General features: G+C 38.6%; 1 protein-coding gene across 1 annotated transcript in view; it reads right to left on the bottom strand.

Annotated features, from left to right (window-relative positions):
- Nucleotides 1-24,933, bottom strand: part of LOC130860908 (glycerophosphodiester phosphodiesterase domain-containing protein 4-like) — a 147,705-nt gene that overhangs the window by 77,102 nt on the left and 45,670 nt on the right. Inside the window, 7 exon segments of the mRNA XM_057749446.1 lie at nucleotides 1,059-1,141; nucleotides 1,540-1,685; nucleotides 3,400-3,493; nucleotides 3,565-3,635; nucleotides 3,638-3,662; nucleotides 7,151-7,210; nucleotides 9,600-9,742. Coding sequence (XP_057605429.1) covers nucleotides 1,059-1,141; nucleotides 1,540-1,685; nucleotides 3,400-3,493; nucleotides 3,565-3,635; nucleotides 3,638-3,662; nucleotides 7,151-7,210; nucleotides 9,600-9,742 — 622 coding nt within the window.

The raw sequence follows: 24,933 nt of genomic DNA, 5'->3' as shown, positions 1-24,933 counted from the left end.
AAAGTTCATTTCTACTTACAGCTTTTCTACTTCTGGATGCTTAAGTACATAGATTCTACAGGAAAGCATGGCTTTTTGTCCTCGCCCCTGCTCTGATCCAAGTCTTCCTTTGTTTTCCCTTGGACATTGCTATAGCCTACTACCCATCCCCCTGACAATTCTGCCTCACAGATTGCCAAATGACTCTTTCTAAAACAATAAGGTAATCTGTTCTCTAAAACCTACCACGACTGCCCATTACACATTTTGGGATCTCCATGATCCAGTTTCAGTAAGCCTTGCAGCCATACCTCCCTCTCACATAGCCCTTTCATGTCCCCAAAGCACTTTACACTTTTGGCATCCATACAGTCTAGCTCACTGATTTATAAACTTGTTATTTCTCATTTAGATGCCTTTGAATAAACTGTTGCCTCCACAGAATATTCTCGTTCCCCATCTCTGCTTGGTAAAATAGTACTTTTCCTTCAAGCCTCAACCCAAACACAGTTCTGAGCACACAGATCTTTTTTCACAGAGTAGGAGGTGAACTTTTCCTCCTCCACTGAGTTTCCGCTGCATTTCACTTACTCTTCTCTGGAAGGCACTCACCACAAATGGTCTTATATTGTGTTCATTTGTAAACATGCCATTTATCCTTCACTGGCTGGGAACAGCTCTTAGGTAGGACTCTATCTGACTTATCTGCCTCTCCTCAGCACTCAGGAGGAGGCCTGGAATATAGTAGGTTCCCAGGGAATGCTAGTTAAAGAGATTGCTAAAGTAGGGCATAGGGATAAGCTGTGAGCATGTTGGCATGGGGGACAAATTTGGACTATGTGTGGAGACTACATAGAGTGTGTGTTATTTATGAGCCTGTGATTGAAAATGTAGGGGTGAAGATGTATGATTTGTAAAGGAGAAGTGGTTCGTGTATGTGTGTTATGTGCAGGTGTGTTATGTGCAGATGTGTCATGTGAACATGGAAGAAACTCTCCAGCGCTTGCCCTCTCTACAACCTGGGCCAACTTCCATGGCATTGGTCTTTTCTCCTCCCACCTTGGCCCCTCCTTTCCTACCTTATTTGTACATCATTCTCCAGCCCAAAGGCCCCGTGTTCAACAGCTTTCTCAAAGGACATCATGGTATTCTCAGGTCCTAGCTGTGGAAGAAAAGGACACCAGGTCCCTAATCTCAGAGTCTTTTCTGCCAACATCCCATTTAGGGTACGGAGGGGGCCCAGTAACAAAAGGAATTTAGGAAGCAGAGTTTGGCTTCCTTGGCTCTTTTTTCAAAGAATCTGTCTACATTTTCCTCTACCCAATCTGATTCGGGGACTCTTTTCACCTGAAGCAATGTCACTCAGCACAATAAAGAGAAATGGACTGAGAATTAGGTGATCTGGGTTCGAGTCCAACCTCTACAATTAATTTCTTATTCTTGTCATCTCGAGTCAACCCTTTTACTTCTCCAGGGGTTCCTAGGATCTGATGTGCCCTTGTCTCATTCACACACCCACACACACCTGTACTCACCCACATCCACCATGCTCAGACCTACCTTGGATGCACCTCTACGTCCAAAGAAGTTCGGCTTGGGTCCCAATTTATCCTTCTCCTGAATGCAGGGAGAATAAATCCCCAATGGCACCACATAGAGACATAAAAGGATAAGAAAAAAGGGCAATCCAATAGCCACTTGTAGAGCTGAAAAATTTGGAAGGAGGAAAAAGTGACAAAAAAGGGAAATGACAAAAAAAGGAATAGAGAAATGGAGAACCATCCCAAGCAAATAACTATCCCCCAAAATAATTAGTAAATATCCAGTCCATGGGTTCACTGACTCTGTGAACTCACTGATTTACTCTCAATTTCTGTCACATCCCCACATTCTTTCAGTGATTTGAAAGTAAAGGACTCTCCAAATATAAGTGTTATTATTAAGTCAAAACTATTGCAAATACAAATATACAAGGGAATGAATTGTACAAGGGGCAGGAAGGAAAGGAAGGAGAGGGAATATTAAGGAATATCTTCTCAAAAGGAAGAGTAGTTTGACTGGTTCTGAGAAAGACTTCAAGCCTTTAAAGATTAGCCTAAAATGCCCCTATATTTAAGGCAGTGAGGATAGTGGAAGGGATACTACTTGAAAGAAATCCAAGGTCAAAGCCAGACTCTATTACTTTCTTTTCCGTCACTCAGATGTGTTGCTTAACCTCTTCAGGTCTTCATTTTCTTCATTCTTCATTTTCTTCATTCTATCTTGCTACTAGCATCTACCTAGTAGAACTGCCATGACAGTCTTGACTCATTATAGGACCTCAATAAATAGTAGGAATTTCTCTCTCTCCCCCACTCTCTCTTAAACACACACACACACACACACTCACACACACATACTCAGCCAGACCATTATACCTGTATTCAATGGCCTTTCCCTAACACTTACTATTTCAGATCTCTGAGGATTTTACCCATTTGTAAATTTAAAAATTACCACCTATGTCACTTTCAAATCTAAATCTCTGGCTCTAACCTCTCAATTTTGTGAGCATATTACACCTCTTGTCTCTTCTGATTCTAGCTAAAATTTAGGAAATGAAAGAGAAAAGAGTTCATTATATCTCCTTTAATCTCTTGCCCCCAGAAACATTTCCTAAAATTCACCAGCTGCGTACACATACACACATGTACAAACACACAATCGCAACACTGCCAATTGAGTTTTTCTCTTGCCTGCATCCTCACACAAGTCAGGAAGCAAGCATTCCTTGTTTAAACAGTAGTAAAAAAGAGAGACATAGACAGAAGAATGTCCTACTGGTTTCTCAGTAAGAGTACTGAGAGATAACTCCATTCTCAAAATAGTTTGGTGTACAGCTCTAATTCTTGTTTGTTTCTACAATATCAGTGCAAAGAATGAAGTGGCAGAAGCAGACATTTCTAACTCTGCTGGAAGGCTCCAGATCTGAAAGGGACTCATGGGGGCCAGCTCTGAAGTACTAAGATGTATCCAGGGATATTTGCACCTGGTTCTTGAGGTGAAAATAGTAATTGAATACAAGCTGGAAGAACTGTAATTGGTACCATCACTGGTCAAATAAAATTAAAATTGCCTCTCCCTCCCCATGACTGCTCCAATCTATTCCCAGACTGTCAATGTGTAACAACAGAGAGTAAATTCTTATTTTTCTAGAAGGAGAATCCCTCTGTAGAAGAGGGCCTGTTTGATCAGGGAAATGCTATGACAGACCATGTAGGGTTGTGAGTTTGACCAGAAGGAGTAAGCCTGAGTAACAAGCCAAAAGAATTTCAAAAAGGTATAGTGCTGGCCATCTACCAAGTTTGTTTTGCTAAGTGAAGCACAAAAGCTAAAGCCAGAGCTAAGCGGATCAGGCAAGGTTCATGCCACAGGACATACCTTCTCCTTCCAAATGGACTAAGTAGAAGGCCACAGACCAGGAAAGCATAACCATCGCAGATATGCTGCTCAGGTGTACGTAGGGAGCAAAGACCTGGGGAGAAAGCCAAAAGTCAGGCTGAACACATCTGGACAGACAGGGCTGCAACTAAGGATGGTGCTTACCTGCAGTGACAGCCCAATAGTGAGCCACCTGTCTTTCCAGCAAGTACATAAAATCCGGAAAAAAACAAGGATATTAGAATCACTAGCAGAATCAGGATCTGAGGAAACAAAAGGAATATCTTGACTTCTAGGCACTAAGCTTGGATTTGAACTGTCTCTGGGAAATGCATGTGCTCACAATTTCAGAGACCTCATTCCTCATCCTTTTAATCTAACCATCCTTCAATATTACATGGATCTAATCATTTACCTTCTTTGCTGCCAAGTCTTTGTTGTGCAGCATAGCTGGGAGAAAACTACATGGCTATGTGGTCCGATGCCTTTACTACTTTATCTCTCCATGTCAGCCTGGCCCTCAACATGTCTCATTTAGTTTCAACAACAGCCATTACGAATATTCACTGCTTTTTTTTTTATATGATGCTATACAATCACAGGTAAATCATATTTTGTAATTGCCTTTTCAGTGTATGTTTTCCCCAGATAGACTACAAGCTTCATGAGGTCAGGGACAATATTTGTTTATGATTATATTTTCACTGCCTTATAGAATGTTTGACACATAGTAAACTTCCTATAAATATTTGGTGAACAGATGAAAAAAACTGCTGGCCAGAAAACTATATATTATTCATAGAGAACGAACATTGAGACCAAGAAGACATAACTTTAACTTGTTCCCCTTCAAATGGATAGTTTTTCTACATCTGTGTAGCCCTCTAGACAGTGCTTGGTTTCCTCCTTTCCATAGTTCTGTATCTCTTAAAGCAACTGAATCCATAATTAAACCTCACAAAATAACTCCAGGCCATGCTGCCTTCAATGGTTAATTTAACCAAACATTTAAGGAAGCAATATTTCAAATCTTTCACAAATTCTTCCAGAGAAAAGAAAAAGAAGGAACACTTTCTAACTTGTCTTTTGAAGGCAATGAGACATTGATACTCGAACTCAAGGACGTTACCAGAAACAAAAACACTATAAGAAACAAAAACGAGAGGCCAGTCTCTCCTATACATAGATGTACATAGATGAGAAAATCGTAAATAACTTATTAGCAAACCAAATGCATCACAACACAAACATTTAATAGTTAAATCAGACTCAGATGAATCTCGTGATTCTGCGATCTTAACACCACTTTACTAAGGATTTAAAGGATACTGGCAATTAAAAGGTACAGACAAAACAGTTTCCCTTGGAGAAATCTGACTGTCAAATGCAGCTACTCATAAAAAGGTCTGTCTTCTCCTGTATTAGGATACATTCTGGTCTGAGACTTAAAATGTGAGGTGTGTTTTGAGCAAACGATATGGAAACATTTCTTCACAGGAGTCTTTTGGGTTACGGTGCATCCTTTTCTTATATATGCCATTAACTATACAACTCCAGCCAGCCATATCTCCCACCCTGCAGATCTATAAATTTCAGGTTTATTTATAGTAAGCAACCTAGATGTATCATGTTATATCCTGCTAGAGATTTTCATAGAGAAGGACTCTCCATTACCTTTTGGCTGATAAATATCTTTAGTATGTTTATCAGGAGATGGGTTATTAGCATATTTATAAAGGGTTTTGATGGAGGTCATTCATTGAGGCAATGTGCTATAGGCCTGGTGCTAACCCTTTCCTTCCAGGTTTATTCTTTCTACACTGAAACTCCAAGCCCTGAAGAAACTCCCTTGCCAGGGAGATTTGAAGGCCAAGGGTTTAAAGGCCCAACCAAGTTAGTCACCTTCCAAGGGTATGCTGACTCTTCTCAAACCCAGCTCCACCACTTCCCATTGACTACAGATTCATAACTGCAATTAGATTGCAGAGATGAATGCTTTGTTTAATTTTTTGACAGAAACACTGTAGAATATGTGTGGGAATGAATTCCAAGGGTGCCAGACAAGGAGAAAAGAACATAGCATTAAATCAGGCTGAATTTACTGATGTGTGTGCACTTCACCAGAGATTCTGAATTCAATATATCAGAATCCAGGTATTATGCATCTCGAAGTGGTTCTAATTGTTTGCTTATCTGAAACTGTGGCTCAGCAGTAGCACATGCTTAATAAAATTGGGATGCCAGCAATCTCTTGGTGTAATATGGAAGAAAGAATCCAATGACTTATTGAGAAAAGGTTGCTGGAATGCCATCACCTATGATGAGCTAACGCACTGCATACCATGTTCCATGGGAGGTTCAGAGGACAATGAAAAACGCATTGGTGAGGAAAGCTTCAATGTCCTGAAAAAGCACTGTAGTGGCTATCCTTTATGCCTGAATAAAGGTGAGATGTGCTGCCACTGAAATTGACTTCCTTCTCATCAAAGGCAATGATGAGATTCAGCTGTGGCAGAGGCCAAGTAGCGGTACTTACTGCCAGAGGCAAGGTAAAAATGGTTTCTATAAAAGACACAAGCCTGGAATGATAATCAGAATGGTTTAACCCATAGGGATTCTTGGTAGTGACTAACGGCTCATGATGTCTGAATTCCAAAACCCTTGGTGATCTCAGTAAGGCCTATATGTTCACTCCTCAATTTCCTCTTTCCCTGTATGATCTTATGACTTCAATTTCCATCTCCTCTAACTCTTAGATTTGTATTTCAGTTCATACTTCCCTTTTGAGTAAGAGGAAATTTAAGGGGAGCACTCAGAGTGTTTGACATGTTCCTGGATTTGAGGAAACACAGAAATGGTACCAAAACCATGCCTGAAAAAGTCTATAAATAGCAAGAGGCTGTGGCTGGAGATGCTCAAGCCCATGGCAGAACAAAACAAGGGAGGCTATGTTGGAAATGAGCTGCATGTCTTCAGCTGTTGGGTCAGTGATGCCTGCTTCCTTGGATCAGATATGGGTCCTTTGTAATTGCTCGTGTAACTTTAAATGGCTCCAAGCTAGGGGAGAGTCAAAGGACCTCAACAGAGAAATTTCAGGGGGTATAGGAAGACAGGCATTGACTCCACCAAGAGAGTTGCAGTCAAGGTTCTCAGCAGAAGGGTCTCTGAAAATACATACAGAAACATCCATGCAGTAAAGAGCCAACAACTGTGCATTTACTTAGTTCTGAGGGAACCAACCCCTCCTTGTGGGACTGTGTTCTTTTATCCCATCTCTGCATCCCCTAAGCCCCACTCTGGAAGAAAGGTAAAAGGACAATCACGCTCTCTCCCTCACTGCAGGTTTCCAGGCCTGGGTCATGTGAAAACAGGGAAGGGAAAAGTCTCATAAAGTTGGAATTTGGTTTATTACAATGAACTGAAATTGTTAATGATTGAAATGAGAATGTTCTTGTGACTATAAAGGACTGGGAAAATAATGGAGCTTGCCTAAGATTTTATGGGGATGGGAAGAACAGCGTCACAGAATGAGTTTAACAAGGAGTAGTGAGAAAAAATAAAGTTTGGGTTCAGCTTCATCAGTAAGCCAGTCCCATCTATTACAAATGAATGATTTCAGTTGAAACAGTGTAAGCAGATCTCTTCTTTCCAAGGGAGACAAAGAAAGAGAAGCTCTATATTTAACACTTAGTGCCAAAGAGGCACAGTCAGTCCTGGTCTCAGGTGTCCTATGAAGATTCAAATGTCCTACCTTATGATACCAGTGCAGGTAAAGTTCCTTTTTTTCCCAACACAACAAAAATCCAACAACCTGAAAAAAAACAAAGAAGAAAAAAGAAATTATTTTGAAATCACCAAGATGCTACCTAAAACACTGTTCTGAACTCGAAATTCCTTCCACAGTCCTGCATTACATTCACTTCTTGCTACACCTGCCCTTCCTAGCATCTAGGAGTTGGCCATTCTGTTCCTCTGCCTAAAAAGCTCTCCCTCCGCATGCCACTGAGCCTTCAAACACAGTTCACATGTCACCTCCTACTTGTAACTTTCACCAGCAACCCAGAGAGAATTTATTATTACCATCTCTGGGATTTTGTAACAATCACCACACTGATATCCTTCCTGAGTCCCTACCAATTTCTTTTCCCTTTGATGGAGCTTATTCTAGGTATGACTTAGAGCCACTAGTGAGAGAACAGAGGTCAATGACCAGCTCTTCCAAAGGTCATTTAAAAGCTATTTTTTGAGGAACCTGTGCCATTGTTAAAATTGTTAACCACTGTTGTTAACATTGGTATTAGTTAATAAACCTTAATTAGATCTGAATCTAAATCTAGGTAATCACCAAGTCAGTGTGGAGATAAAAACTGAAAATTGGAGTCCTTAGACCCTTAAGATATTAAAGAGAGTTTGAATGTATAAGGCACTCACCTTTTTATCAAAATAATTTTATGTATATGATCTTATTTGTACTTTACCAAGCCCTATAAAATACCATTTCATTAAATATTATTATCATTCTCATTTGAGAAGAAAACAACCCAGGCTTAGAAGAGTTATATGACTTGGTCAAGGTTACAAAGTAACCTAAAGATAAAGCAGAAATAGAATCCACCTCTCAGCTGTTGTTGCCATTGTATCCAAAAAGAGCAAAGGTAGAGTAGGAACTTGTTAAAATACATTGTTTATTGGACACTGGAACTCCACCTAAGAAGCTAACTATACCTTTTTATGTTTACTGTGTATGAGTGCAGTACATTTCAGTGCCCAGATTCCTGCACATCATTCATCTGCATTTTCCTCATTAAAAAGAAAAGTTTCTAACTAGTCTGTCTACAGCCACCCTGTACACAGCTTCCAGAATGATTATCCTAACTAGAAATCAGATTTATGCCAAATGTCTTGGCCTATTTTTCAGGACTTCCAAAATCTGTCACAAGCCTATCATTTTAGCCATGTTCCCCATTATTCTTCATTTGCCCTACCTGCCAACAGTACTGATTTTCCCTCTTATCTAGTCACACCCCATATATTTCTGTCTTGCTGACTTTGTCATGATGTTCCCACAGTCCGGAACTTTCTTCCTCAACCCCACAAACACGTCTAAATCCAAAATCCCTTCAAGATCCCCCCTCCTGTGCCACCTCTACCAAGAAGACTCACTTAATCCTCTTGGCAGGAAGTCACCTCTTCCTTCTCAGAACCCATGCAGAACGTTAGTTAGGCCTCTCTAATGACAATTATAATGCTCTGTGTTGGTGTTTTCTGTCTATGACCTAGTTCCCTACTAGATTCTAAACTCATTGAATTAAGGACTATTGTAACTTTATATCTCATACCTAACTCTTTGAAGTACCCTTATGAAAACAGAAACTGCATGCCTTGTTGATCTCTGTAACCTCAGTACTTATCACTCATATAATGATCAAATCATTTTGCTGAAAGAAAAATTAACGCAAATGTCAACTGATTTGGGGGTTGGGTTCTTCTGTATCAGACAGGAAATCAGTGGGGACAAGGAATCATGAAATCAGAGAAAGATATGTATGACCTATGCGTAAGCCGGCACTGAAAAACTCCGGTTACCTAAAAGTTATTCTCCCATAAGCTTTCTACTTCATCAGACTCCTCTACTTCCTGGCCTGAATTTCTCACACTACATGATACTGCTATGTCAGACAACAGAGGCAGGGTCTCTATTGCCTAAACACGTTTGGTAAAATGTACTTTTCACCTGGACTAGGGGACTAGCACTTGCACATTAGAACAGAATTAACATACTAGCTAATCTGTAAGGCCCAGAAAGACTGATTCTCAGGAGATGGGCTATGAAATGAGTAGTTCAGTGTGTAAAGGTACTGCTATGTGAAGGTGTAGGTGTCTAAAATGACAATGCTGAGTGAACCAGAAAATAAGCCATGAAACAGGGGAAGAGAAAAAGGATGTTCTGCCACCCTTTCAAAAGGTCAAAATGGTAAGACACACCCTCTAATAGCACAAGCCTTTTTCCCTCCATCTATCCCTCCTGCCTAATATTTTAGTGGCTGGTGTAAATCCCAACTCTGCTAAGAGTTATCTGAGGTTCTGAGGGTTCCCAGCTCCAACTGGGAACCATAGCTCCAACTGGGAACCATACCACAGACAGAGCACCTCATGAGGCTACTCAGGAGGGAGTAGGAGAAATGGGAAACATTACTCACCAATAGCAATGATGTGTAGGAAGCCAGGATCCCAAATAAACTCAGCAAGACAATGGACCAGAAGAACCAGACTCCTGTACCTAGAAAAACGACCCTGCAAAAATATGTTTCAATTCTTAAAATATAGTAAAAATTAGTAGCATCTGTGTCAAGGTTGGGGGACAAGACTGGACTAAATAAGAAAATGGAGGGAGGTAGGAAGAGAAGCAATTTGGGAACAGATGTGTGAAGACCTCCGGGGATATTTAGTTGAGAAGTTTTAACTTGTTCTATAGACTATCAGGTACTTTAATGGGGTTCCGTATGAGTTGTATGGTTTTTAAAAGTTATTTAGAATACATACTCAAAAACTATGTAATCTTTAAAAAATAATATAATACTGAAATTCTTGAATGTCAAAAGAGAAAAAGTCATCCATAAGTTTACCACATTCATATAGCTAATACTTTACATTGTGGCAGATTCCTAGTCCGTATGAAAATATGCTTTATTATATAACAGCAAGCCACTATATTAATGTCTATGTTCTATGTAAGAGATTTGGGCCCTTTAAAAACAGTTCTGGTCTTTTTGTTCCTAAAGTGGTTTATAAGATAAAACTGTTAATAAATTGATTTACTAAGTTAAACAGTATTACACTTAATCTGGGTATTATACATCAAAGAATTTAGACTCTTCATTTCAAAATAACAGAAATTACTTCCTCTCCCCATAATACCTAGAGAAATTATATATATATATATTTTTTTTAAAAATTAATTAATTTTATTGGCTGTGTTGGGTTTTTGTTGCTGCACACAGGCTTCCTCTAGTTGCAGCGAGCGGGGGCTGCTCTTCGTTGTGGTGCACGGGCTTCTCATTGCAGTGGCCTCTCTTGTTGTAGAGCATGGGCTCTAGGCTCGTGGACTTCAGTAGTTGCGGCACATGGGCTCAGTAGTTGTGGCTCACGGGCTCTAGAGCACAGGCTCAATACTTGTGGCGCAAGGGCTTAGTTGCTCCACAGCATGTGGCATCTCCCTGGGGCAGGGATCGAACCCGTGTCGCCTGCATAGGCAGGCGGATTCTTTACCCACTGCGCCACCTAGGAAGTCTGAGAAATTATATTTTAATGATATAAAATATAGATTAGTGAACACATAACCACATTAAATATAAGAAAAATTCCCTTTGGCCAGGGGCAAGAAGACACACCAAGAGAAAGAAATAGGCAAGCAGCCATTCTAACAAGACTGATCCTGGATTGAGACACTGGGATGACTACTCTGTAAAACATGAGCTCACAACCAGGAATCAGAAAATGTGTAAGTAATGTTAACAAATTAACCTAATGAAGCCAACTAATACAATAACTTGCACAAAAATATAATAGAACAATTAGAAAAGAACCATAAAATAAATATATTCAAGATCTTCAGAGAGATAAAGGAAGGACACATATTCATGTAATGAGAACAGGATGTTTAAATGCAAGGGTACTAATGATAAAAAAAATGAAATAGAGAAAAAAAACCATGCAAGATAGACTTGACAGCAGTCTAAATAGAGACAAAGACTTAATTAAATGGATATCTAAGTAGCAGTATTGACTTTACTTTCCAGGTGAGAGAGAAGTTAAGTTTTGCCATTTAATGGTGCCTCTGTCTTTTCTAATCATTTCTCTAGCCACATTAGATTTGTTTTCCCAGTCCGTATCAGCATAATGGTCTTCTTTTCTATCCTCACTCACATGTAAATATTAGTTCAGTTCCAAACTCTCCCACCAAACTCAAGTTGAAGTACCCACCCACCTGCTGTGTACTGCATGGAAAGGAAGAATTGTGATATTTTTCTCTCGTTCTCTCTCCTCTTCTTCTACTTCTTCCTGTACTCACTTTAGGTGGTTGTGGTGGGGTAACATAAGGGAGTGAGAGAATGAAAAGAGTTTGCCTGGGTGACTGCCTATATACATCAGGGCGAATTGAAAAAGGAAGTCTTTTTTTTCTTTGCCATCATTTCTTTAAAGTAGGAATGTACAGTTACTGAAGACTATGCAGTAGTCTCACTCTACTTGGAGTGCCTCGAGTTGAGGCTTCTTCTGACACAGCATTTTTAAGCAGTTTTCTCTTTGCTCTGGACCACTGAGGGATGTTTTACATCCCTCTAGCAGCACAATGATGCCGCCCTTTTGCATGAAGTCCTTCTCATTCAACAGACAGTGCTCGAGAGCAGCCTAGTCAATGAAATCTTCTAACCTAAATTAAAATTCTATGCACTAATGTTTAAATAAATCTTCTAGGACCCATCACCTGCCTTCCCACAGCTGCAAGGTGCAGCCTTCTTGCACACTGTACACACTATCATGTTTTATATCGGCACCTCCAACTGTCAGCTGACAGTAACTCTGAAGAAAAAAAAGACACATTTTGATAAGGCATTGGGTACCTTCACATAGCAATGAATGAGGAGACAAGTCTAACCTTACAACACACAGAGGGGAAAAATGAGAAGCAACAGTTATTTCATCAAAAATTCTGCTCACTCTCTCCTTATCCAAGGGGAACAACTTAGAAAAGCTGGAAAATATGTTTGTTTGTTTTTTTGTTTTTTTTAAAATCTAAATGAAGGCATCAGAGAGCTACCAGGCAGTGAAGAAATAACTAACCAAGATCTAAATAAGAGAGGAAATCCAGAAACATAACTTGGCATTTGGGTGATTTTTCTCTAGAAGAAGTGTCTGAGATAATAAGAAGGAGGGCATACTGTATCTTGTAGGTCTAGGAGGCAAAAAAGGGGAGAGGGTACTCTGGTAAACACCATACACGTTGATTTGGGACTTCTAGGGCTATATCCTAAGAATGAGCACGAACTGGAAATAGACTGCTTTTTGGAGACTGAATCCTAGCTTTGAACCATCTAAATGTGGGAAATCGGATTAAGGTGAATAGGGCTTGCTAATACCTCTAGGTACCTGTCAGTAACTTTGAGAGGACATAATGCAATTTGAAGTCTCAAATTACCTATACAACTTTTTACATACAATATCTGGCACTCCTGAAAAATAATCAGGCAAACTAGGAGACCACATAGTGAATGCCAAAAGAAACAGTGGACAACATGAAAATATCTTCAGCAAATCTAGATAAAAGAGGAGTTGTGTACAAACTTCTAAATAACTATGCTTAAACAATTTAGACCAAGACAAAATTAATAATTTCAGTAGATAACTATTAAAAAGAGGACCAATTAAGAATTCTAGAAAAGAAAATACAGCAACAGATGAACTCAGTGACAAGAACAAGGATGCAGGTGCAGAGAATGGACTGGAGAACTTGAGGTTTGGGAGGGGGCGGGGGGTAAAGGGGAAGCTGAGACGAAGCAAGAGAGTAGCACAGACATATATATACTACCAACTGTAAAGTAGATAGCCAGTGGGAAGTTGTTGTATAACAAAGGGACTTCAACTCGAGGATGGAAGATGCCTTAGAGGACTGGGACGGGGAGGGTGGGGGGGACTCGAGGGAGGGTGGGGGGGGGAGTCAAGGGAGGGAGGGAATACGGGGATATGTGTATAAAAACAGATGATTGAACTTGGTGTACCCCCAAAAAAATAAAAAATAAAAAATAAAAAAAGAAAAAAAGAAAAAGAAAATACAGCAACAAAATTTAAGAACTCAGTTAATGGATTAAATAGCAAATAAACAGAGGCAAAAAGAATTTGCTTAGCAAAAAATGGGTCAGGAAAATAATGTCAAGAATGAAACAGAGATACATGAAGAAAAAAACATGAGAAATATAGAAGAAAGGGTAAGACACTTAGGGGATAAAGAAGAAAGGTCTAGTATACATGAAATTGAAGTTTCAAAAGTACAGACAATGGAAAATAGGGTAAAAGCAATATTTGAAAAGATATTGGCTGAGAAACTTTCCAAAATGATTAAAAATATTGTATGGGTCTGGGATTATCCAGAAAAGAATTTTGTTTTGTAGAGATTAGACATTATGCCATTATAGAAGATGCTAGAGAAGGCTGTTACATATGCTCTGATATTTGATCACTGGGTGATATTTATACCTCTAATTTAAACACTGGTATATATGGTTAACTACTATTAACAACACATCTTATTTTCAATGGTAGAGAAATGGGAGAAGAGAAAAACTCATATAAATATCCTTATATAGCATATAATCATAAATATATATCATTCATACACACACCCACACCCACACCCACCCATGCAGAACTCTGGCCCCCGACCTTTATACTCTGGTGTCAACAGTGATGTTTTGTTAGATGGTAAGAGGTATAATGGAAAATAATATAAAAAAAGAATTTATATATATGCATAACTGAATCACTTTGTTGTACAGCAGTAATTAACACAACATTGTAAATCAACTATACTTAAATAAAAAATAAAATAAAATAGATGGTAAGAGGAACTCTGAAGATGGAGTTAAGGTTACTAATCAGCTGACTTTAAAATAGGGAGATTATTCTGCATTATCAGACCAAATCCAGTGTAATCACATGAACTCTTAAAATCAGAAGAGGAAGGCAGAAGAGGAAGTCAGAGAGATGAGAAAGGAGAAGTCAGAGAAATCTGAAACATGAGAAGGACTTGAAACACCATTGCTAGCTTTGAAGATAGAGAAGGCCACAAGCCAGAAGCTGAGAACAGCTCCCATCTGACAACCATGAAAGAATGAGCACTTTATTCCTACAATCAGAAGGAACTAGATTCTGCCAACAACTTAAATGACCCTGGAAGTGAATTCTCACTCAGAGCCCAAGATAAAAACTCAGGCCAGCCAGCTCTTTGATTTCAGCCTTATGAGATCCTAGGCAGAGTACCCAGGCAAGCATGCCTCATTTCTGACCAACAAACTATGAGATAATAAATGGGTATTGTTTTAGGCCAATCTGTGGTAATTTGCTATGGCAGCCATGGACAACTGCTTATGAAATGTACTGGGGGCTTTAGGATGAGTGGGAGCTCATTCTCATCTTTACAACTTCTATTTGATGATGGAGTATTGTTCTGTGGATTATGTCTGATTCTGAGTATGTTTGTTGAACTATGGATTCTAGAACTAGAGAAATAACCACTGGTTGGGTCTGAGGACATACCAGGCCCACTGTAGAGATGGGCCCAAACCAATATCCCTTTGATTACCTATCATCCAAAAGTTCCTACACTTATTGCAGAATCACAGTGGTGTTTTATATCTTCAGTTATTTGTTTCAGTCCAGAGTCAGTGTCCAGTAATCCTACAAAAGTATTTCTTCTTTCCCAATAACAACCACTCTTGTAAATGATTAGAGGTTCTTCAGGGAGAAAACTAGGAGGAAGATTGATAGTACACACTTTTGTCTCTGCAGCAAGGTACTTCCTCAATGCCTTCTCTTCATTCAAGGGCTAATTTATTTGGTAAATAAGTGAAATAGAGAATAGGAAAATAATGGTAAAGATTAACAAAACTAAAATTGGTTTTTGAAATGATAAACAAAATGATGAAACTTTAGCAAGACTAACCAACAAAATCAAAACCCCAAACTCAAAATAAAACAAAACAACCTGAGCAGACCCCTCAAAATAAAATAATAAATGAAAGAGGAGACATTATAATGGATACCACAGAAATACAAAGCACCACAAGAGACTACTATGAACAACTATATGACAACAAACTGGACAACCTAGAGGAAATAGATAAAATCCTAGAACCACACAACCTACAAAGACTGAATCATGAAAAAAATAGAAAATTTGAATAGACCAATACTGAGTAAGGAAATTAAGTCAGCAATCACAAACCAGAATCAGATTTCACTGATAAATTTTACCAATATTTAAAGAAGAATTAACAGCAATCCTTCTCAAACTCTTGAAAAACAAAACAAAAACAAACAAAAAACAAAGAGGAAAGAGCACTCCCAAACTCATTTTATGAAACCAGAATTACTCTGATACCAAAGCCACACAAGGACACTAAAAGAAAAGAAAAATACAGGCCAATATTCCTGATAAATATAGAGGCAAAAATTCACCAAAAAATCACCAGCAAACCGGACTAAACAGCACATTAAGAGGATAACACCATGATCAAATGGGACTCATCCTGTGACGCAAGAATGGTTCAGCACACATAAATCAATAAATGTGAAACATCACATTAAGTGAATGAAAGATAAAAACCACATAATCATCTCAATAGATGCAAAAAGAGCACTTGATAAAATTCAACATCCATTCATGATAAAAACTCCCAATAAAGTGGGTATGAAAGGAATACACCTCAACATAATAAAGGCCACATATGACAAGCTCACAGCTAGCATCCTACTCAATGGTGAAAAGCTAAAAGCTTTTCCCCTAAGATCAGAAACATGACAAGGATGCCTACTCTCACCAATTTTATTCAACATAGTATCAGAAGTCCTAGACAGAGTACTCAGGCAAGAAAAAAGAAATAAAATGCATTAGAATTGGAAAGGAAGATGTAGAGCTGTCACTATTTGAAGGTGACATGATATTATATATAGAAAATGCTAAAGACCCCACCAAAAAACTGTTAAAAATAATACACGAGTTCAATAAATCTGCTGGATATAAAATATACAAAAATCTGTTGCATTTCTATGCACTAATAAGAAACAAAAATTAAGAAAACAAGCCCATTCATAATTGCATCAAAAAGACTAAAGCCAATCTAAAATGTGAAAGACCTGTACACTGAAAGCTAGAGGACACTGATGAAAGGAACTGAAGACACAAGTAAATGGAAAGATATCCTGTGTTCATTGGAAGATAAGTATTGTTAAACTTTCCATACTGCCCAAAGCCATCTATAAATTCAATGCAATCCCTATCAAATTTCCAACAGCATTTTGCACAGATATAATCTAAACAACAATCCTAAAATTTGTATGGAATTACCAAAGTCTATGAGTAGCCAAAGCAATCTTGGGAAAGAATAATAAAGATAGAGACATCACATTCCCTGATTTCAAGCTATATGACAAACCTACAGTAGTCAAAACAGTAGGATATTGGAGTAAAAAAAGGACATACAGATCAATGGAACACAATAAAGAGTCCAGAAATAAGAGAGGAATGGGCAAGAAAGCAGAGTAGGAAGACTCTGAGCTCACCTCCCTCCATAGGCACACTGAAATTACAACTATTCATAGAGTAACTACCAGTGAGAGTTACCTGAAGACCAGGAGAAAAGATCTTCTACAACTTAAGATATAAAGAAAGAGCCACAATGAGACAGGTAGATGGGGTGGAGCCACAGTATAGTCAAGATTCACACCCCAAGCTAGGTGAGTCACAAACCGAAGGATAATTACAATTGCTGAGGTTCTTCCCAATGAACAAGGGTTTTGAGCCTCACGTCAGGTCCCCCAGGGGTACTACACTGGAAAGAAGAGTTCCCAGAACATTTGGCTTTGAATGCCAGCAGGGCTTATTTTTGGGAGAGCCAGAGGGCTGTGGGAAATAGGGAATCCAGTCTTAAAGGGCACAAACAAAATATCACACGCTCTGAGACCCAGGACAGTAGCAATAATTTGAAAAGCCTGAGTCAAACCAACTTGCTGACCTTGGAGAGCCTCCTAGAGAGGCAGGAGGCAATTGAAACTTACTTCAGAGACACAGACATTGGCAGCAGCCATTTTCAGAAACACATCCTACCAAGAGGATGCTGGTCATGGAAAATGCCATTTTGGAATCCTCCCTGTAACTTATTAGTACTTGGACCCAGTCTCATCTATCTGCTAGTCTGCACTAGTCCTAGAATGCTCCAGACCAGGCAGCTAGTTGGGCAAGGATATGGCCTTATTTACTGGCAAGCCAGCTGCCTTAAGACACCCTAAGTCCTCAGCCATGCTGGGACTCAGCCCCACTCAAAAGAGGACCCAGGACCCAGTTCCACCTACCAGTGGGCAGGCACCAACCCCCAGGAATCCCTGGGCATCAAACCAACCATCAGCAGGGTCAACACCAACTTCGTGGTCCCCAGGGCCCTACAGAGACCTTGGAAACTGGCAACACTCACCAGTGGGCTTACACTAGCCCTAGAACTTGGTCTCACCAATAGCAGGAGAGGACTAGCCCCAGGAACCCCTGGGTCTTGGCTCTGCCCACAGTCAGATGGACACTAGCCCCAGTAGCACCATGACCCCTCAGCCAGCCATGACAAGACTTGGCACACCCATCAGCAGGACAACACACCCCAGGACACAGTAAGCCCTGGCTCCATTCACCATCATTCCAACATCAGCTGCAGGACCCTGGACCCTGCAGCCAGGTGTGTCAAGAACCAGTCCAGCCCACCAGTTGGCCAAAATCAACTCTGGGACAAACCTGGACTATAGCCCCACCCACCAGCAGGCCCAAACTAGCTCACAGACCCCTGCCCCTGCAGACAGCCACCAGTGGAAAAGTACTAGCCCTGGGACATGTAGGGGCTCTGTACCAGCTGTCTTGTGACCTGGGCTGCCAACAAGAAAGATGGCACCAGGACAAGGACTCCCCTGGTGATATAGCCAGCCATGCCCTGGTCCAACACTGCCCACCGGCAGTAGGCATCCTTCACACATGCAGGGCTAAGCAGCCAAACAGAATAGGGGCCAGCCAGTTCTAGAAACTGAAAGTAGAATAGATGACAGAGAGGAACAGATTAGTGGTCTGCAAGACAGAGTAGCAGAAATCACTAAGACTGAGCAAAAAAAGAAAACAGGGGAAAAAAATGAGGATAGATTAAGAGACCTCTTGGAAACATCAAGCATACTAACATTCCCATCAGAGGGGTCCTGGAAGAAGAGAGGGAAAGAGGCAGAGAACATATTTGAAGGCAAAATAGCTGAAAATGTCCTTAATCAGGGAAAAGAAACAGACATTCAGGATCAGGAAGGACAGAGAGTCTGAAACAAGATGAACCCAAAGAGGTCCACGCTAAGACATATTATAATTAAAATGACAAAAATTAAAGATAGAGAATCTGAAAACCAGCAAAGGAAAGGCAACTAGTTATGTACGAGGGAGCTCCCATAAGGCTATCAGCTAAATTATCAGCAGAAACCCTGCAGACCAGAAGGGACTGGCACCTTACACTTAAAGTGATGAAAGGGAAAAATCCACAACCAAGAATGCTCGGCAAGGTTTTCTTTCAGATTTGAAGGACAGAAAATGTTTTACCAATAAGCATGAGCTAAAACAGTTCACCATGAAACACTTCAGCTTTACAAGAAATGTTAAAGTGACTTCTCTAAGTGGAAAAGAAAAGGCCACAACTAGAGATATGAAATTACAAAAGGAAAAATCTCATTGGTAAAGGCAAGTATATAGTAAATTTAGCAGACCAATCACTTATAAAACTAGTAGGAAGGTTAAAAGACAATAGTAATAAGTCATCTATATGACATTACATATATAGTCATATATGACTATATGACAATAGTAATAAGCCATCTATATTCACAGTAAGTGGTTAGGGATACACAAAACAAAAAGATGTAAATAATTTACATCATACACACTGTTATATATAAAGCTCATGGTAACTACAAATCAAAAATCTATAACAGACGCACAAACACAAAGGAGAAAGGAATCCAAACAACACAAAAGTTAGTCATCAAATCACAAGTGAATAAAAAAGAAATGCAAAAAAAAAAAACTCTAAAAAAACAAACCCCAAATAATTAACAAAATGTCAATAAGTACTTCCCTATCAATAATTACTTTAAATGTAAATGAACTAAATGCTATTTTCAAAAGACAAACGGTGATTGAATAGGTACCAAAACAAGACCCATATATATGATATCCACAAGAGACTCACTTCATATCTAAAGACACACAGATTAAAAATGAGGAGATGGAAAAAGGTACTCTATGCAAGCGAAAATGAAGAGAAAGCTAGGGTAACAATACTTATACCAGGCAAAATGAACTTTAAAAAAAGACTGTAACAAGAGAAAAAGAAGGACATTACATGATAAATGGATCAATCCAAGAAGAAGATACAACAATTGTAAATACACACACACACACACCCCTGAACATAGCACCACCTAAATACATAACGCAAATATTAATATACGTAAAAGAAGAAACTGACTGTAACACAATGATAGTAGGGGACTTTAACACCCTATTTACACACACAAAAGACAGATAATCCAGACAGGAAAAAAACAAAACAAAACAGGAATGGCCTGAAATGACATGTTGGACCTGATGAACTTAATAAATGTATACAGTACATGTCATCCAAAGCAGAACACACACTCTTTTCAAGGGCAGGTGGAATATTCTCCAGGAGCAATCACACGACAGGTCATAAAACAAGTCTTCATAAAATTAAGATTAAAATCACATCAACATCTTTTCTGACCACAATGGTAGGAGACTAGAAATCAACTATAAGAAAAAAACTGCAAAAAATGCAAACACGGAGACCAAACAATGTGCTACTAAAAACTAAATAGCCACTAAAGAAATCAAAGATGAAATAAAAAACATACCTGGAGACAAATGAAAATGAAAACACATTGCTCCAAAATCTATGGATTGCAGCAACAGCAGTTCTAAGAGGAAAGTTTATAACGATAAAATCCTACCTTAGGAAACAAGAAAAATCTCAAACAGCCTAACCATACACCTAAAGAACTAGAAAAAGAAGAACAAACAAAACCCAAAGTTAGTAGAAGGAAAGAATTCATAAAGATCAGAGTGGGAATAAATGAAATAGACACTAGAAAAACAATAGAAAAGATCAATGAAAATAAGAGCTAGTTTTTCAAAAAGATAAACAAAATTGGTAAACCTTTAGCAAGACTCATCAAGAAAAGAGAGGGCCCAAATCAACAAAATCAGAAATGAAAAAGAAGTTACAACTGACATCACAGAAATACAAAGGGTCACAAGAAATTACTACAAACAATTATATGCCAATAAAATAGACAACCTAGAAGAAATTGACAAACTCTTAGAAATGTACAATCTCCCAAGTCTGAATCAGGAAGAAATAGAACATATAACAAAGCAATTACTGGTAATGAAACTGAATTAGTAATTAAAAAACTCCAAGCAAACAAAAGTCCAGGACCAATGCCATCACAGTTGAATTCTATGAAACAGTTAAGAAGATTTAACACCCTCCCTTATCAAACTATTCCAAAAAAAAAAATCAGAGAGGAAGGAATCATTACAAATTCTTTCTATAAGGCCAGCACCATCATGATTAAGAAAAAAAATCTGGGACTTCCTAGGTGGCACAGTGGTTAAGAATCTGCCTGCCAATGCAGGAGACACAGGTTTGATCCCTGCTCCAGGAGGATCCCATATGCTGCACAGAGGCTGAGCCCGTGTGCCACAATTATTGGGCCTGCACTCTAGAGCCTGTGAGCCACTACTATTGAGCCCATGTGCTGCAACTACTGAAGCCCATGTGCCTAGAGCCTGTCCTCTGCAACAAGAGAAGACCCAACACAGCCAATAAATAAATAATCCAAAGTTATCACAAAAGAAGCAAATTACAGGCCAGTATCACTGAGGAACATAGATGCAAAATTCCTCAATGAAATATTAGCAAACTAAATTCAACAATACATTAAACGAATCATATACCACGATCAAGTGAGATTTTTCCTAGCAAAGCAAGGATGGTTGAATAACCACGAATCAATCAATGTCATATATCAGGTTAACAAAATTTAAGAATAAAAAAATGATTATTTCAATACATTCAGAAAAGGCTTTTGATAAACTTCAATATCTGTTTATGATAAGGAAAAATCTCAACAACGTGGGTATAAAGGGAATATACATCAACACAATAAAGGCCATATAAGATAAGCCCACAACCCACATCATACTCAACAGTGAAAAGCTTAAAGCATTTCCTCTAAGACTAGGAATAAAACAAGGATTCCTATTCATACTGCTTTTATTCATAGTATTGGAAGACCTACCCACAGTCATCAGACAAATAAGGAAAGGAAAAGAATCTAAATTGGAAAGAAAAAAGTAACATTGTCACTGTTAGCAGACAACATGATACTATATGCAGAAAATCCTAAAGATGCCACCAATAAACTATCACATCAGTTATTTTGATGAAGTTGCAGGGATAAAAAGATTTACTACCCAGAAATCTGTTGCATTTCTATATACTAACAATGAATATCAGAGAGAGAAAGAAGAAAACAAAAGCATTTACAATCATAACATAAAGAATAAAATTCCTGTGAATAAATTCAACTAAGGAGGTAAAAGACCTATACTTGGAAAACCTTAAGACACTGATGAAGGAAACTGAAACTAATACAAACAGATGGAAAGATACACCATGATCATGGATTGGAAGAATTAGTATTGTTAAAATGACATTACTTCCCAAGTCAACCTACAGATTCAATGCAATCCCTATGAAAATATAAACAGCATTTTTGACAGAACTAATTATTCTAAATAATTCTAATAATTGTAAAATTTGCATGGGAACAAAAAAGACCCCAAGTAGGCAATACAAACTTAAGACAGAATAACAAAGCTGGAGTTATTATGCTCCCTGATTTCAAACTGTAGTACAAAGCTACAGGAATCAAAACAGTATGGTACTGACAGAAAAACAGACACATAGGTCACCTTAACAGAATAGAGAGCCCAGAAATGAACATGCTTATTCGGGCAATTAATTTATGATGAATGAAGTTAGAATATACAATGGGGAGAGGGCAGATTCTACAATAAGTGCTATTAGGAAAAATGTACAACTACATGCAAAAGAGTCAAACTGGACTTTCTCACACCATATACAAAAAATAAACTCAAAATGGATTAGAGACTTAAATGTAAGACCTGAAATTGTAAAACATCTAGAGGAAAACATAGACAGTAAGCTCTCTGACATTGGTCTAACTTTTTTTTTTGGCTATATCTCAGGCAAGGGCAACAAAAGCAAAAATATACAAAAGGAACTCCATCAAACTCAAAAGGTTTTGCAAAGTAAAGGAACTATAGAAAAAAAAAGTGAAATGTAGCCTACTTAATGGAAGAAAATATTTCAAATCATATATGTGATTAAGGGGTTAATATCTAAAATACATAAAGAACTCATACAACTCAACAGATAAAAAAATCTGATTAAAATTGGGAAGAGTATTTGAACAGGTATTTTCCCAAAGAAGCCATATGGACACCAACATGAAAAGATGCTCAAATCACTAATCATCAGGGAAATATAAATCAAAACCACAATAAGATATCATCTCATACTTGTCAGAATGGCTATTATCAAAAAGATAGCAAATAGGAAGTGTTGGCAAGGATGTGGAGAAAAGGGAACACCTGTGCACTGTTGGTGGGAATGGAAATTGTTACAGCCATTTTGGAAAATACTATGGAGATTTCTCAAAAAATTAAAAATAGACTACTATACAATCCAGTAATTCCACTTTGTGCTATTTTCCCAAAGAAAACAAAAACACAAATTCACAAACATATATTCACCCCTATATTCATTGCAGCATTATTTACCATAGCCAAGATATGGAAGCAACCTAAATGTACATCAATATATGAATGGATAAAGAAGATGTGAAATATTATTGAACCATAAAAAGAATAAACTTTTGGCATTTGTGACATCACAGATAGACCTAGATGGTATTATGCTAAGTGAAATAAGAGAGGGGAAGACAGATACTGTATGATTTCACTTATGTGTGAAATCTGAAAAACAAAACGAATGCACAAACATAACTAAACAGAAAGAGAGTTATAGATACAGAGAACAAACTGGTGGCTGCAAGTGGGAGGGGGGTCAGGGAAAGAGAGAAATAGGTGTGGGAGATTAAGAGGTGCAAACTTTCAGTTACACAATAAATGTGTCATGGGCATGTAATATACAGTGTGGGAAATATACTCAATAATTATGTAATATCTTTGTATGGTGACAGATGGTAACTAGACTTATCTTGGTGGTCATTTGGAAATGTATAGAAATAGCAGATCACTATTTGCATCAGGAAATAACATAGTGTTTTAGGTCAATTATACTTCAAAATCAAACAAATAATAACCAAAAACTCATAGAAAAAGAGATCAGATTTGTGGTTACCAGAGGTGGATGTTGGGGGAGGGGGAATTGAATGAAGGCAGTCAAAAGGTACAAACTTACTGTTATTAAAAAAAAATAAGTAATAGAGATATAATATACAACATGAAAATATAATTAACACTGTTGCATGTTATATATCAAAGTTGTTAGAGTAAATCCTAAGAGTTCTCATTAGGAGGAAAAATATTTTTTCTATTTCTTTAATTTTCTGTCTATATGAGATGACAGAAATTTACTTTGGTAATCATTTCAAGACGTATGGAAGTCAAATTATTACAATGTACACCTTAAACTTACACAGTGGTATATTTCAATTATATCTCAATAAAAATGGAAGAATAAATATATGATGGGGAAAGAACAGTCTCTTCAAAAAATGGTGCTGGGAAAACTGGACAGCTACATGCATAAGAATGAAACTGGGCCACTCTCTTACAACATATACAAAAATCAACTCAAAATGGATCGAACACTTGAATGTAAAATCTGACATAAAACTCCTAGAAAGGGGCCATGCCAGCAAGATGGCAGAGTAGAAGGACATGAGCTCACTCCTTCTTACAAAAACACTGAAATCACAACTAACTGGTGAACAACCATCAACAAAACAAACAAACAAACAAAAAAACAAAAAGAAAAACCCCAAATGCTAGAGCCTACCAAAAAAGATATGCTACACCGAAAGAAAAAGAAGTAACAATGAGGTAGTAGGATGGCTGCAATGGTGATAAAACCAAATCCCATACCTGCCAGGTGGGTGACCCACAAACTGGAAAATAATTATACCACAGGAGTTAAAGTCCTGAGGCCCCCCACTGGGGGTCTGGCAACAGAAGGAGGACTCCCCAGAGAATTTGGCTTTGAAGGCCAGTGGAATTTGATTCCAGGAATTCCACAGGACTGGGGGAAATAGAAACTCTACTCTTGGAGGATCCACACAATGGAAAAAAAGCAGTGACCTCCTAAGATACTGGGCCAGACCTACTTGCTAGTATTGGAGGGTCTCCTCTGGGGGTGGGGGGCAGCTGTGGTTCACTGTGGGGACAAAGACACTGGCAGCAGTACTCATTGGTGTGAGCCCTCTAGGAGGCTGCCATTTCCCCCAAGACCTAGCTCCACCCAACAGCCTGTAGGCTCCAGTGCTGGAATGCATCAGGCCAAACAACCAGCAGGGCGGGAACACAGTCCCACCCATCAGCAGGCAGACTGCTTAAAGTCT

Source organism: Hippopotamus amphibius, chromosome 9 (assembly GCF_030028045.1).
Source record: "Hippopotamus amphibius kiboko isolate mHipAmp2 chromosome 9, mHipAmp2.hap2, whole genome shotgun sequence".
Taxonomy (NCBI): Eukaryota; Metazoa; Chordata; class Mammalia; order Artiodactyla; family Hippopotamidae; genus Hippopotamus; species Hippopotamus amphibius.
This window is presented reverse-complemented; position numbering and strand designations above follow the sequence as displayed.